This window comes from Dromiciops gliroides, chromosome 3, assembly GCF_019393635.1.
Source record: "Dromiciops gliroides isolate mDroGli1 chromosome 3, mDroGli1.pri, whole genome shotgun sequence".
Classification (NCBI taxonomy): Eukaryota; Metazoa; Chordata; class Mammalia; order Microbiotheria; family Microbiotheriidae; genus Dromiciops; species Dromiciops gliroides.
This window is the reverse complement of record NC_057863.1, coordinates 153735254-153751468: the sequence shown is the minus strand read 5'-3', so window position 1 is coordinate 153751468 and position 16215 is coordinate 153735254. Positions and strand designations below refer to the sequence as shown.

Genomic DNA, 16215 nt, shown 5'->3' with positions numbered 1-16215 from the left:
CTAATGAGGCTGGATTTGAACTCAGGACTTCCTGACTACAGATTCAGGTTTCCATCTACTGCACTACTTAATTCTTATGTAATTTTCTTTAAATATAATTATAATTGTGTTGCAAACCCATGGAGGAAGAAAGGCTCCTTAAGTCAATCTTATGAGGGAATGAAAAAAAAACAAACAGAAGATATAAAATTTCATACAAATTTTATTTCTGACTAAAACTTTATAGTCAGTGTCACCGTATGGTCATGAATGTCTGAAACACTATGCAGAATAATTTTATAAGCACATGTAATCTTTTTTTTTTTTTTGGGCAGGGCAATGAGGGTTAAGTAACTTGCCCAGGGTCACACAGCTAGTAGGTGTCAAGTGTGTCATCCTGGATTTGAACTCAGGTCCTGCCTGAATCCAAGGCCTGTGCTTTATTCACTGCATCACCTAGCTGCCCCCTTTTAGCACATGTAACCTAGTAATGCCTTATTATTATAAATTATGTCTTATCATTTCATTTAACGTGTTTTAAATTTTACTTGTGGTATGGAGCTGTGTAAAGAAATTTTGGAGGACTCAGTCACACATTATAAATTAGGTCCATTTATTGATGTCATTTGTAAAAAGCCACAGACATGAATAAATAAGGTACTTTATTGCATAAAGCTAAACTTCAACAACAACACAATAAAATGCCGTCTTCCTTACCTATTACTCCATTGCTCAAATGGGCAACTTCTATAAACCAGAGTAGGCATAGTGCTATGGATAAGGGCCTAATTATATATGGTTTTTGAAGTTAGTAGATCACTCACTACCCTCACAGCCAAAGTAAAGCCAGAAAGTCCTCTTCAAGGTTGGACAATTGCTCCCCCTAATGTTACAGCCACCGGAGGTTTTAAACCTTCCCTTGTAACAGGTGGGATCTAACTTATTAAATCAAAACAGTACAAATCCCTGCTTGCTGCATAAAGCCGACTGTTCAGTGGTTAAAATGTGGTTTATAAGAAGCAGCATTTCAAAAATGTTGCCCATTCCTCACACCCTCCTCTACAGAGGTAGTTGCTTTCAAGGTAAACCTAGGCTCCGAGCACCATATATTAAATCTTTGGCTTTGCCACCTCTGTATATCAATTCGGAGCAATATCAACCGGGGATTTCTCTTCACGCCGCCCTTCCCACTCCCGGCCTCTCCACTCAAGGCAGTACTCGCATGCTCCCTTATAAATTTTGTACAAAGCCAAGGGTGAGTGGATATATTTCTAGGCTTAACCATTGATGTGCATCTAGTCCGACTCGACGAAGGAAAAAACTGAGGGCGGCAGCCAGCTAGCAGGAACCGGACCCCAAATATGCTGGAGACTCGTGCAAATAGCGTTTCTCCCAGAAGCAGGAGCAGAGGCTCTGCGCCTTCTCGGGTGAGGGGGCGGGGGCCACCTAGTGGGCCGCAGTCACCCTCGCGGGTGGGGGTGAAGGGGGTCGGTCGGCCGTCACTGCGCGCTCATTCTGGCCGCCCCCCGGCTTTCCTTGCAGGTGCAGAGTCGCGCGCTCTCGCAGCAGCCTCCCTTCCCGCCCCGGGCCAAAGCAGCCCCGGGGCGCTGCCATAGCAACGGCCAAGACGCCCGGACCTTAGGCCAAAGCCGCCGCCGCCGCAGCCTGGGAACCCGCCTTCATCCCGGGACCGAGAGTGCGGCGGCGGCGGCGGCCGGAGGCGCCGGGAGGAGACCGGAGACGCGGCAAAGACCCAGTGCTGAGGAAGCTGCACCAGCGCCCGCCCTGTCTTGCGGCCCGGAGGCTGGCGCACCAACATGGTAAGACGAAGCCGGGCGGCGGGCTAGACCTCTTGGGAGGCGGGGGGTGCAGCGGTCCGGGGGTCCCTGCGGGGGGGCCGCCCTCTAGCCTCCTCGCCCTGCCCGGGTCCAGCCTGCAGCCGCAGTCGTTTCTCTTCTCCTTTTCCCCCCTCCCTGTCATCCCTTCTGCAGCCCTTCCAGAAGCACGTCTACTATCCGTTTGCCAGCGGCCAGGAGGACCACGCGCCCCCCTCCAGCTCAACGCTGCATTGTCCGGCCCGCTCCACTGGGGCCGGCGTGGCCGGCATGGCCTCGGCCAGCGTGGGGCCCTTCCCCTTCTTCCAATTCCGGCCTCGGCTCGAGAGCGTGGACTGGAGGCGGCTCAGCGCGATCGACGTGGACAAGGTCGCGGGTGAACTGGACTTCCTTACCCTGCAGGAGAACATCATGAACATCACCTTCTGCAGGCTGGAGGACGAGAAATGCCATCACTGCCAATCCGGGGTGGACCCAGTGCTGCTGAAGCTCGTCCGCCTGGCCCAGTTCACCATCGAGTACCTGCTGCACTCGCAGGAGTTCCTCACTGCCCAGCTGCAAGCCTTGGAGGAGAAGCTACGGCTGGCCCTGGCCGAAGTGGAGCAGAGCAAGAAGTTGCTGGCCAAACAGGCAGCGGAGATGAGAGTGCTGAAGGACGAGTGCAAACGGAGGAAGAAGATGATCACCACTCAGCAGATGATGATTGAGGCCAAAGCCAGCTATTACCAGGTAGGCAGCCGCGTTCGACTAGCCCTTTGGGTGGAAACTCTACTGTTGTGTTTGAAAAGGCCTATTTGGTGTTCAGGGGTGGCTAACACGAGGTAGGGCCCCTTCCCCCAACCCCCAGCCTTGGAATGCAAAACCTATCACAGGGAAATAGCCCATTTCAGTGAATGCTGTAGTTTCCAGGGCTTCCCGGTGAGTAGGTTTAATGAACAGATGGCACATCGATTCTTCCATTGTAAACTAAGAGATGAATGATTAATTTAACAGTGGTAGGGTATAACTGTGTGTGTATGATTAATTTAACAGTGGTAGGGTATAATTCTGTGTGTGCGTGTGTGTGTGTATGTGTGTGTGTATAGCAATTGAAATAAATTATCTAAAGGTTGGAAACTGTCAAGTTTTCTGGAATTTCTCATTGCCATAGAATATTATTGTTATTTTTTAGGAGAGATCCTATCGTTTTGTTTTTTTCTTTGTATCCCCAGTGTCAAGCACAGAGTAGGAGTTTATTAAATGCTTATTGATTGATGGGTTGGAAATTGATGAACTGCAAGCAATTATTGGAATATTTGACAGAAGTTGAACTGTCACATTTCCCTCCCCCTAGAAAGTCTTTAGAAGTTAACCTGGGGAAAATTTCTGAACTAGGACATCTGATTGATAAAATTGAAAAGCATATCCTAAATTAGTGGTTTCCATTTAATGGTTCATAATTGCATAATCCGAAGGGTTCTTGCTAAAAATTCTTTAATGGCACCTTAATCAGGAAAAATTGCTTATGAATATTAAAAGTATATTTAATTACTCTAGGGGTTCACATGTTTTGTTGGTGGTTGAAAAAGGTTCCCTAAACAAAAATCAGAACCACTGTCCTAAATATTAGTCAACTGTGCAAAAATTGGCCTAAAAGGACTTAGAGGCCTATTCTGGAATACAGATTAACTGTGACTTCTTACTAAGGTCATACCAGGATGCACAAGCAGTTTTACTGTTGTTCTCTTGGCAAAGATTCCAGAGTAGTTTGCCATTTCCTTTTTCAGCTCATTTTATAGATGAGGAACAGAGGCAAAAGGGATAAGGGACTTGCCTAGGGTCACACAGCTAGTAAGTGTCTGAGGCTGGATTTGAACTCAGCAAGAGGATTCCCAGCCCAATGCTCCACCCACTGTACCACCTGACTGCCCAGTTTTACATGTAGTACCTGAGAAATACTCTCATTAGTCAGATCCCTACTAGGGAAGGAACAATTCAGCACCTACTATGTTCGGGCTATATTATCTCATTTGAGCCCTACAGCAACCTTTTGAAGTAGGTTCTATGATTATCCCCATTTTACACTTGAGGAAACTGAGACGGAGTTTAAGTGACTAGCCCAGGGTCACACAGCTAAAAAGTATTTGAAGTGAGACCTGAACTTCTTCCTGATTCTAAGCTCAGTGCTCTATTGACCATACTACAGAGCTACTTATTGTTGTACATTAACTTAAAGAAGATGTGCATTTTTGGGGGTGGGGCAGTGAGGGTTAAGTGACTTGCCCAGGGTCACACAGCTAATAAGTGTCAAGTGTCTGAGGCTGGATTTGAACTCAGGTCCTCCTGAATCCAGGGCCAGTGCTTTATCCACTATGCCACCTAGCTGCCCCGAGGATATGCGTTTTCAAGGAGGACCTAAAGGAATGTGGGAATTGCCTAAACTTGAAAATAAAAATGATGAGAAAAAAATCGTTGAGAATATTTATTTTGTTTGAAAAATTCAGAGGTGTAGTCAGAACTTTCTTTGTCCTTCCCCTCTCTCCTCCAAGCAACAGAGTCCATTCACCTCTATTTTTATGGAATCAGTGACCTTGTCAACTGGACTACTTTTAATAAAAGTCCGCTAAAACCTTGCTTATATGGAACCTTGCTTCACTCTCTGGATAGCCCAGTTTTTCAGATGGAATTAAAATTTTTCTATAATACATAATTATACATAATATAATAATACATAATATAATAATCTCTTTTTAAAGCAAAATAGTTTGAGCAAAATGTAACCTCTTGTTAATGATTCTAGGGCACTATTTTGATCACTTATTATGCTAAGCTGTAATTCCTAGCATCTTATATTTAGATCTAAAAGGGACTTTAAAGATTGCCCAGTGAATTCAATTCAGCAAATGCTCTTGAAGTAAGTCCTATGCACCTAGTATGCTGCTATATACCATGTACCCTGTACTATATGTTGCTTTCAAGGACATAACATTTTAGAAAGAAGCTGGGATAGAGCACATCAAAAGAGAAATAAATTGAAACATACAAGGTAATTTCCTGGGGTAGGAGGAAGGTTTTTGTAGGAAGTAGCACTTGGGTTGAGCTTTGAAAAAAAGCGGGGAATTCCAGGAGACAAAATTAGAGAGGGAGGGCATTCTAAATATAGGGGACAGTTTGGGCAGACAGAGGCAAGCATAGTGTGATCTCTCTGTGAAACAACAACTTGGCAAGTTTGGCCAGAACATAGAGTAGCCAAGGAAGAATGATAGTTTGTAAGACTGGAAAGGTAGGCAGGAGCCAAATTTTGATCCTAGAGGCAATAGGGAGCCACTGTTGTTTATAAGGCATCTTACAATCTGTGATTTAGGTAAGACTTTAGTAGATTATTTTTAGCAGCTGTGTGAGAGATGACTTGGAGGAGAGAGACTAGAAGCAGGGAGACCAGTTCATGTGGAAGGTGATGAGGCCTTGAACGAATTCAGTGGCCTTGTGAGTGAAGAGAAGGGGACAGATTCAAGAGATGTTTGTGGGAGTATACTTAAGACTTGTCCACCTAGTCTTTGGCTGAGGGTGAGGTGAATCAAAGCTCAGCCAATCAAGCAATAAGCATTTATTAATTTATTAAGCACTTATTATTTGTCAGGCACTGTGGTAGATGCTAGGGATGGGGAATGATTTCATTGGTATACAGAATTTGTGGATGAGAAAACTCCCCCCTGAGGTGGAGAGAGTGCTAAGCCTGGAGTCAGGAAGACCTGAGTTCAAATGTGGCTTCAGACACTTTACTAGCTGTGTGACCCTGGATAAGTCACTTAACCTCTGTTTGCCTCAGTGTCCTCCACTGTAAAATGGAGATAATAACAGCACCTACCTTACAAGGTTGCTGTGAGGCTTGAATGAGATGCTATTTGTAAGGAGTGCCTGGCACATAGTAGGTTCTATGTAAATGTTTATTCCTTTCTCTTCTCTCCCCGTCCCTCAGTGCAGATTGGCACATCCTCCGCAACCTGTAGTCATTTCCTAGGACAGTGAGAGGGGAGGTGACTTGCCAAGGGGCATACAGCCAGTATATATGGACTTGAATCTAGGTATTCCTGATTCTGAGACTGGCTTTCTATTGTCTGTACCAGGGTTTTTTATTCCACTCACGACCCCTTTTCACCTGAGAAATTTTTATGTGACTCTGAATATATAGGTATATAAAATAGGTACACATAACCTTTTACTGTTGCCAGATTGTTCATGACCCCCACATTCAGTTATGTGACCCCATATGGAGTCGAAACCCACAGTTTAAGCAGCTTTGGTCTATACCATGGTAGTGAGGTTACAGAGAATAATGAAACAGTTCCTTCTCTTATTTTACATTCTCTTTGAGGGAGACAATCTATACCCATATCGATATGAGATTGAATTAGATGGGACTAGGCCTGTGACTTTATTGGTTTAGAAAATTCTTAATGAGGAAACTCCCTTGGCCAGTGTAGATTAGGACTTTCTTTGCAACTATAGTCTTCTATAGAAGTTTCTATAGAGAGTTTTCTAGAGCATAGACAGAAGACATTCTAAGTAAATACAAGTCATTTTAGGGAGGGACAGCACTAGCATTTATAGGGTTCAGGGAAGGCTTCAAACTGAAGCTAGTACTTGGGCAGAATCTTAAAGAAAATGAGAATTTCCATTAGACAGAGTTGAAGAGGCTTCTTGTAGGTGTGTAGGATGAATGAAATGGTGCAGAAGTCGAATTTGGAGTGTTCCATGTGAGGAAGAACAAGAAGGCTTTTGACTAGATTAGAATATGGGAATCATATTTAAGAAGGCATGAATGGCAAGTGGCAGCCAGGTACTGAAGGGGTTTAAAGGCCAAACAGTAGTTTATATTTTTCCCAGAGGCTCTTATACAGTTATGTGGAGGATGGATTAGAGTGGGGAGAGTTTTGAAAGCCTAAGATCAAAGAGGACGCCATTTCAGTAGCTCAGGAAAGAGTTGATGACAGTCCAAACTAAGATGGTAGCTGCCGGATGCGATGGGTGAAATATGAAATAACTGAGGGAACAAAGATTTGAGCTTCTGAGCATATTGATTTATTAAGAAATGCATGCCGGTGGTATGATGAATTGGGACCAGTATTCCTCAGCTTGGCACTGAACCCCAAGTACAGAGGGAGACAGATTTTTTTTATGCATTACAAGAAAACATTTAACAGGTTATAAACTAGAATACAAGATTAGGTAATATGATTTCTAATTGGAGGAGAGATTAGGGGCTTTCTGAGATGGGGGTGATGGGATTAATGAGTTTCAGAGGTTGGGAGCAGGGAGAGTGAATAGATGCAATTCCTTGAAATCGGAAAAAGAGATCTCCTACACCCCCCTCCCAAGTGTCTGTTCTGTCAAAGGAACATGGAAACAATAACTGACTGACAAGTACATGTCTTGTTTTCAGATAAGACATGGGTTGCTTGAGATACATAATTGTGAGAAAACTCAGATCTGAGTGGGTCTCTAAGCAACAGGTAGAGGTGGTGCAGCTTTCTGGCCAAGCAGGGCTAAGTTCCAACAATGCAATTTTCACAATTCCCATAATTGAATAAGTTTTCTCACAAGACAGAAATTGAATTTGACTCATAATTGAATAGAAGGAACTGAGCTAGGTCCAGAATTGAGTCACAAGATAGCATCAGTGTGGTTCACCTGATTCCCACAATTCCACAAAATTCTCACAAAGGCCAGTGGATAGGAGAGAGTAAAGACTGGAGGGAGGGGACATTGAAGAGGCAAGTCCCCAGGAGGCACAAGCAGAGGAGTTGGCCTTGGCAAGAAGGGCCACTTCTTTGTCAGACTAGAGCAGGCTTCTCTCTCTCTCTCTCTCTCTCTCTCTCTCTCTCTCTCTCTCTCTCTCTCTCTTTTTTTTTTTTGGTGAGGCAATTAGGGTTAAGTGACTTGCCCAGGGTCACACAGCCAGTAAGTGTCAAGTGTCTGGGGCTGGATTTGAATTCAGGTCCTCCTGACTCCAAGGCAGGTATGCTATCCACTGCGCCACCTAGTTGTCCCTAGAGCAGGCTTCTTAACCTAGGCCCCAGATAGCAGATTCATTCACTTGGATGGGGAAAAAATTACATCTTTACTTTCACTGACCTCTAACAAAAATTTAGCATTTCCTTCAGTTATTCAAAAATGTTATCCTGAGAAGGGATCAATAGGCTTCACTAGCCTGACAAAGAGGCCTGTGACACATAAAAAGGTTAAGAAATCCCAGTCTAGAACATAGGAAAAGAGAATGCGGGATAATGTTGATGTATGGAATAGGGAATAAATCGGCTCTTTAATTTCTCAGTAAAGAAGGAGGTGAGGGGGCAGCTAGATGGTACAGTGGATAAAACACCGGCCCTGGATTCAGGAGGACCTGAGTTCAAATCCAGCCTACAAATCCAGTATACAGCACAACATAAAAAGATAATTCAATATAAAACCATGAATTTCCATTTCAAACTGTTGGCTTTTTTTTTGGTGAGGCAATTGGGGTTAAGTGACTTGCTCAGGGTTACACAGCTAGTAAGTTTCAAGTGTCTGAGGCTGAGTTTGACTCCAGGGCCAGTGCTTTATCCACTGTACCACCTAGCTACCACTGCTTACTTTTCTCTAAAAAAACTATGTAAGGAATACTACACATTTTCAAACCTACCCTGCTTTTCTGTGCTTCATTCTAAGTTTTTCTTTGTTTTCGTTGTGCACTTTTTTCATCCTCCCTCCCCACCCTGACCTAGAGCAGACTACCATTAGATATAAATATGCATGTATGTGTGCACATCTGTGTTTATGTGTGTGTGTGTGTGTGTGTGTGTGTGTGTGTGTGTGTGTGTGTGTAAAATCATACCACACATACTTCTGTTTATCAGTTCTTTCTCTGGATGTGGATAGCATCTCCCTTCATAGGTCCTTTGTAGTTGAGTTGCGTGTTTATAATTCTCAAAATGACTTAGTCATTCAAAGTTATTCTTAGAACCATATTGCTGTTCCTGTACACAGTGTTCTCTTGGTTCTGTTCATTTCGCTCTTCACTATGTCATGCAAGTCTCTCCATGTTTTTCTATAATCAACCAGCTCATCGTTTCTTATAGTACAGTATTATTCCATCACAATTATATACCACAACTTGATTAGCCATTCAACAATTGACGGGCATCCCCTCAATTTCCAGTTCTTTGCCACCACAAAGAGCTGCTATAAACACTGTCATTTAGGTTTTTTTTAACGGTTTTGAGAAATACAATTTTGAAAAGCTTCACTGCAGAGACATGCCAGCCATGCACACAAGCTGTCTTACTTCAAACATTAATTTCTACGTCAGTCAGTTAATAAACATTTATCAAGCTTCTGCCATGTGTCAGAAACCCTGTTAAGCACTGTGGATACAAAGAATGTCCTAAGACAATCCCTGCCCTCAAGAAGCTCACAATTTTATGGGAGAAGACAGCATATAAAAAGAGACAGAACAGTGTGTGTGTGTGTGTGTGTGTGTGTGTGTGTGTGTAGGGGTGTGAGTAGGGGAGAACAATATGTTTTATGTATACCTGAATATAAACACAGACATGGAGAAATAAGTAGTGATCTGATTGCTGCAAAGTTGGGAGTCTACTGTTTTGTTCCCCCATTGCCTAGCTTGGCTGGGTGGCGGATTGGAGGCTCAGTATAGGCTGTCACTGGGTGAGTTTCATAGTTCTGGTTGGAGCCTTCATGTTAGGGAAGTGGGGGAAAACTGCAACAAAGAAGTTATCATTTAAGAAGGGCACGAAACTTCATGAAAAAAAGCCAAGTTTAGTAGCCAGGATGTTGTGGATTCCTGAAAGAGGGTTAGAGGAAGGAGGTGGTATCTGGAGAAGAATGGTCTAAGCCTGGATCAACGTGGTCCAAAGGAGCTATTGAGGTCCTTAAAGACTTCAGTTGTCTATATGCCCCTCTCCCCACCCCTCCTTTCAGTTCTTTCTTCTGATCCTTTTGTAGTGTTATTTCAAGTTCTTATTCCATCCTGGTCAAATGTGCTACCTGGGCATTACTCAGCTTGGCAATGCCCTTCTTCAAATATGATGCCCAGAATATGGAAACAGTACTTTACATGTGGTATGACCAGTTTAGGGTATATTGGGGACTATCACCTCCTTGGCTCTAGAAACAAACCTCTTAATTTGTCTCAGGATTATATTAGCCTTTTTGGACTTTTTTTTTTTTACAACTAGGACATTTTGACATGGATTGATTTCCACACATGTTGCCTTTTTATTGTGCTTGTGCTGTTTAAAAAATTCGAAATGCAAGACTTGAGATTTATCCAGATTAAATTTAATCCTATTGTATTTGACCTATCTTTCCAGATTGTTGCTATCTTTTTAGATCCTGATTCTGTCATCTAGTGTTATTAGCTGTCTTTCTGAGCTGTGGATCATCTGCAAATTGGATAAGCCTGCCATCTGTGACTTTATCTGAGACATTAGTAAAAACATTGAACAAAACAGTATCAAGAGCAGGACCCTGTGGTGCTCAATCACCTCCCTCATATCAAGCCTATTATTGTTCTATTGCTCTTTGAGCATCGTTATCACTCAAACAATTCCAGGTTGACCTAACTCTACCATCTGCCACTCCACTTCCCTCTGTATTTTCCACAATGATGCCCTCAAGAGATTTCATTGGATGCTTTACTGAAATCCAGGTCTACTCAATCTAAAGTATTCACTGATCTCCCAGTCTAGTAACTATCACAGACAGACTTGAGGACTCCTTGATGCATTATAGAGGTCACTGCTTCCCTTTCTAAGGGCTCAGAAACCGAGATGTTTCTTTGTATTACCATTTTAGAGTTTTGTCAAGGATCTAGGTCAAACCCACTCATCCATAGTTTGAAGATCTTCTTTCTTCAACCCCTCCTGGAAGTTGGCCCATTTGTTCACCTTAAATCCCATGGTACTTCTCCCATTCTCCACAGAGATCAACCAACATTAGACCAGCAATTGTCATTGAGATTTTTCTTTTTAAAACATGTTTTTATTGATTTTTTTTGTTTTTACATTGCCTAAATTATCACCTGTATCCCTTCCTCTTCCTCTTTTTGCATATGCTATAATGAAGAACCTTTTTTTTAAAGGGCAAGGGAAAAATCAGCAAAACCAATCAATACATTGGAAAAAATCAGATAATATACGAATATATTCCATAGCCATGAACTTTGCAGCCACTGCTGCAAAGAAAAGTGGGGGGGGAGGGGCGCAGGGTGGGGAGGATGTCTTTTCATAACCCACAAGTTCTTTCATTGCCCTGATATATAATTCATTAGGACCAGGTGAAGCAAACTGGTTAATATCAATTTGCTTCCTTATCATCTCTTTATTTATCTTGTGTTTTGATAAATTGCCATTTTTGTTTTGTCCTGTTCAAATGAACATTATTCTCTTTGGTTGGAAAAAGAAGTCAAATAGGGATTTAGTGTCTCTCTTCTCTCTCCTTTATCTAATGAAAGCATATCTTCTCGTTAACCCTAATCAGCTTTCCCATTCATTTCTTGCTGCCAACATATTATACTTCACTGAATCTGTAATGTTGTTGTATAGACAGTTCTTTCACCAACGCAGAGGGTAGCACCTTTGTATGCATACTTTACTGCAGAGGTGTCAAATAAGTGACCTATTCAATACCCCTGAGTATGGCCAGAATCAGATTATAACGGAAGTGGGAAGTATTTAACAAAATAAATAACAATACAATAGAATTTAGAAAATGTCAACGTGATTTTCTAAGTCAGTTTGCAGCTGGCAGGGATCCTGTTTGACATTGCCTTAGCAGATTGTGAGTTATTGTAGCTAACAGATTCATTGCTATCCCAGTGAGGAGCTGCTCCAAACTTTGCTGGGCTGGGCCTTTTGTCAGTTTATGTACACACACCATTAATGGGCCCATTCTCAAAGCCTCTCCAGTCTTGTAGGAGTTTGCAGAGCTTAAGCACCCTTAGAGAACCCAAGACCATGTCCGTGTCAAATAAGACACTGGAGTGGGAATTTATACCCCCAAAGTAACTTGTATTAAACCCTTTCTATTGACCCTCAGTCATTGTGCTATAGTATTAAATGACAGATTCTAAAGTACATGTCATTGTTAGTCATGATAATGATACCAAACCTCAGCTCATTCAGGTCTTTATCCTCTTCTGATATTCTTAAGAGGACTGTGGCTTTTCGTTGTTTGATTCAATTGATCCTTGCTTCCATCTTTTGTATTGACTGTCTTAAAATCTGAGCTCCTCTTTGAGTTCCCTGTGCAGCCAGGTCCTTCTCTTTCAGTACCTTCATCCTTTTCTTCTTTCTTCAGTGCAGTTATCTGTGATCAGATCATCAGAATGTGTGTATGTATATTTTTATGTGTGTGTATATACATACATATGTATACATGTATTTTACATAGAGATTGGGGTTTATTGGTTCTGTTTTCATCTTTTTGCACTCTTCATATAAATCTCTTATTTTTTTCTTTTTCTTTTCTTTTTCAGGGCAGTGAGAGTTAAGTGACTTGCCCAGGGTCACACAGCTAGTGTCAAGTGTCTAAGGCCAGATTTGAACTCAGGTCCTCCTGACTGGTGCTTTATCCACTGCACCACCTAGCTGCCCCCCCTATTTTTCTATTATTCATTATGGTATAATAATATTCTGTTATGTTCACAAATTATTTGTTAATCCCCTAATCCGTGAGCCTCCTTTCTGTTCATACTGCATGGCACCTCATCTCCCATCTCCATGTCTTTGTATTGCCTCTTCCCTGAAATGCACTTGTGATAGGATTAATATCTACCTGGCATAGGACTTTGCCTCCTCCTGACTAGCTTCTGCTTCCCTGACACAGCTTTCTGGTCACCTAAGGCAGGGCTTCTTTTTTTTTTTTTAAGTGAGGCAATTGGGGTTAAATGACTTGCCCAGGGTCACACAGCTAGTAAGTGTTAAGTGTCTGAGGCTGGCTTTGAACTCAGGTACTCCTGACTCCAGGGCCGGTGCTCTATCCACTGTGCCACCTAGCTGCCCCAAGGCAGGGCTTCTTAAAACTTTTTCCGGGCTCAACCTTTTGTGCCCGAGACATTTTTATGCAACCCCAGGTATATATGTATATACAATAGGTATGCGTAACCTCTTACTGGTGCCAAATTTTTCACAACTCCAACATTTAGTTACTCGACCCCATACGGGGTCACAACCCACAGTTTTAGAAGCTAGATTAAACAGTCCAGTGGTAGCTAGGTGGCAGAGTGGATAGAGCACTGGCCCTGGAGTCATGAGGACCTGAGTTCAAATCCTAGCCTCAAACACTTATTATCTGTGTGATCTGGGCAAGTCACTTAACCCCGATTGCCTTGAAAAAAAAGTCGCCCCCCCCCCCCGCAAAAAAAAAGAGTCAGGGTCTCTCCTACTTGATGGGTACCTGAGACCATGACAATCCTCATACCCTGCCCCACGGCCTGCTAACTAGCCTCATTTCTCTAAGGAGAGGAGGGAAGACACCTTTTTTGTTTTGTTTTGTTTTGTTTGCGGGGCTTTGAGGGTTAAGTGACTTGCCCAGGGTCACACAGCTAGTGTCAAGTGTCTGAGGCTGGATTTGAACTCAGGTCCTTCTGATTCCAAGGCCAGAGCTTTATCCGCTGCGCCATCTAGCTGCCCCCAGAGGGAAGATATCTTAAAGCTGACTCTAAAGTGTCTACTTGTTGCATGACCTTGCTGTATAAAGGCAGAAATATACTTCATTGTGTTAAATGTTCAGTGACTTATAAATGCCTCCTTTCATATCAAACCGGACACAAGAGAGTGCTGATGTTAGGCCTGACTTTAACAGCACCACCTCCTTATTGCTGCCTTATAGAATCCCTCTCTTCAAGGCATAGTCCAAGCAGCCTCTTCTGCACAAAACCTTTTCTGATTGTATTGGAGGAGCCAACATGTGTATAGATGTATTCAGAATAAATATGTGCAGAATAATCAATACATAACAAATTTAAGGGTCTTAAGTACAAGGTGATTAGAAAGGCCGGCATTAACACTGTTGGGGAGTAATGGATAATGAGTGTGGAAATAGGGGTTGTAGCCAGATAGTGATGGGCTTTAAAAGCCAAACAGAAAGTTTATATTTGATCCTAGGGAGCTAGTGAAGTTTTTTGAATAGGAGAATGACATGGTCAGAGCTATACTTAGGGAAATTTATTTTGGTAGTCATTGTGGCACATGGATTGGAGTGGGGAGAGACTTGAGGCAGAAACATCAATTAGGAAGCCACTGCAATAGTCCAGGTAAGATATGATGAGGGCCCGAACCAGGGTGGAGGCTGTGTGGTTTCAGAGAAGGGGTGGGGTGTAGAAGATATTGTGAATGTAGAAATGACAAGATTATTAACTGATTGGACATGTTGGGTGTGGGAGAATACGAGAATCAAGGATAACATTTTTTATTATGAACCTGGAAGGCTAGAAGAATATTGTCACCTTTGACAGAAATAGAGAAATTTGGAAGTGAGGTGATTTTGGAAGAACAATAATGAGTTCTGTTTAGGACATGTTGAGTTGGAAGTGTCCAATAAAGAGGTTGGTTATTTGAGACTGAAACTCAGGGGAGAGAATGGGACTGGATATATAGATTGATGATTTATTTGCTCAGAAATGATAATTAAATCCATAGAAATTGATGAAGTCACCAAAAGAGAGAAATGAGTACAGAATAAATTTCCCTTCCAATTTCTGGCATCCCTTACACTTAAAGTTGTATATGTACTCATGTTATAAAAGATTAGACCTAGGGAGAGACAGCATGGTAGAGTGGAATAAACACTCATTTTAGAGTCATTGAATCTCAATTCAGCTCCTGGGCTCTGCCACTTAACCGCCTGTGTGCCCATGGGCAACTTCTCTGGTCCTCTGTTTCTTCATATATAAGATGGGAGGATTGCATTAGACAGTCGCTGGGGTCCTCTTCAGCGCCAAATCTATGATTCTATGAAACAGAATGAACTTAAATTTTGATAGTGGTCTGAAGTGTGGTCATCACAGGCAAAGAAGGGGTGGAAGAAACACTAAAAGTTCAGTGAAATTCAGGCGTAAGTAATGTGCTATAATTCAGAAAGACTGGGAAAACCACAGCAGCTTGAAGTACTGACATGTGAAGTAGAGTCCCTGGGGCCCCGGGGAGGGGTGGGGTGGGATGGGGTGGGAATGGGTCCTTTTGTTTTGACCCAGAGTCTGAGGCCGAACTGACTAGTCCCAGTTGTTTCATATTGTAGCAACAACAAATACTGGGGTCCCATGATAATTCTCACTATACTTAGGTGAAAGGCCTGTCAGGCCACCCACGGGTGCTATTTGCTAACAAGAAGGTTTTTTGGCAATTGAGAGGGACAATGAAGATATGTCATTTATGTTCATTGAAATGAGCTGGAAGGTCACTTCTTGTTGTGACTTAGAAATATGCCTTTCGATTTTACAGTGCCATTTTTGTGAAAAGGCTTTTATGAATCATGCTTTTCTGCAAAGTCATATTCAGCGACGCCACCCTGAGGAGTCTCACTTTGGTATGTACCCTAAGTTTATTTGTTTTAAGGGGCAGTTCTCTAGTGAAGGTCATGTACTTCTTTTACTCTGAAGTCTAATGGATGCAATGAGATATCTTTCTAGTCTCTTAAGCATGTAACTGGTTTATTTTAATTGTTTTCCAGTGATCTTTTCCTAAAATTATGATAATAAGGCTAAACCATGAAAAACTGTTGTTGGAATTGTTAAAAACTTGATTCCTCGCCTTTTTCTTCCTCTCCTCACTACCAAATAACATTTTTTCTTATTTTTATTTGAGTAGAAGAGCATTCTTCCATAACTCACATCATAAATTATAATGGGGTAGTTGGAGTTAGCTCATAAATTATGGAAATGTTGTGGAGAAATACGAAACAAAATTTCTCTTAAATTTATCTCTTTCTTCAAACAATAGTAATTTTTGTTCAGCCGTTTTTTCACTCCTGTCCAATTCTCTGTGACCCCATTTAGGGGTTTCTTGAAAGAGATACTGGAGTGGTGGTTTGCCTTTTCCTTCTCCAACTCACTTTACAGATGAGGAAACCGAGGCAAGCAGGGTCCAGTGACTTGTCCAGAGTCACACGGCTAGTAAGTATCTGAGGTCAGATTTGAACTCAGGTCTTGCTGACTCCAGGCCCACCACTCTATCCACTGAGCCATGTACCTACCCTGAAATAGTAACCTGTTTTTTGTTTTATTTTAAATCTCATCATGATCATGAATACCTCAGATGTAATTTCATTAATGTAGTGATTCCCTTCACTGGCATAGATCACAACCCATCTATAACTTTATAGTTTTAGGAATTTTCCTCGAGATTCAGCAACATTAAATGACTTG

The 16215-nt window shown here is 42.3% G+C and overlaps 1 protein-coding gene across 3 annotated transcripts in view; it reads left to right on the top strand.

Moving 5' to 3' along the window:
- The first annotated feature begins 1658 nt into the window (after nt 1-1658).
- Nucleotides 1659-16215, top strand: part of DZIP1 (DAZ interacting zinc finger protein 1) — a 96117-nt gene continuing 81560 nt past the window's right edge. For all 3 annotated transcript variants that reach the window (XM_043998681.1, XM_043998680.1, XM_043998678.1), the window contains exons 1-3: nt 1659-1799; nt 1971-2543; nt 15293-15377. In XM_043998681.1, coding sequence (XP_043854616.1) covers nt 1797-1799; nt 1971-2543; nt 15293-15377 — 661 coding nt within the window. In that variant the 5' untranslated portion in view covers nt 1659-1796. The remainder of the gene's footprint in view (nt 1800-1970; nt 2544-15292; nt 15378-16215) is intronic.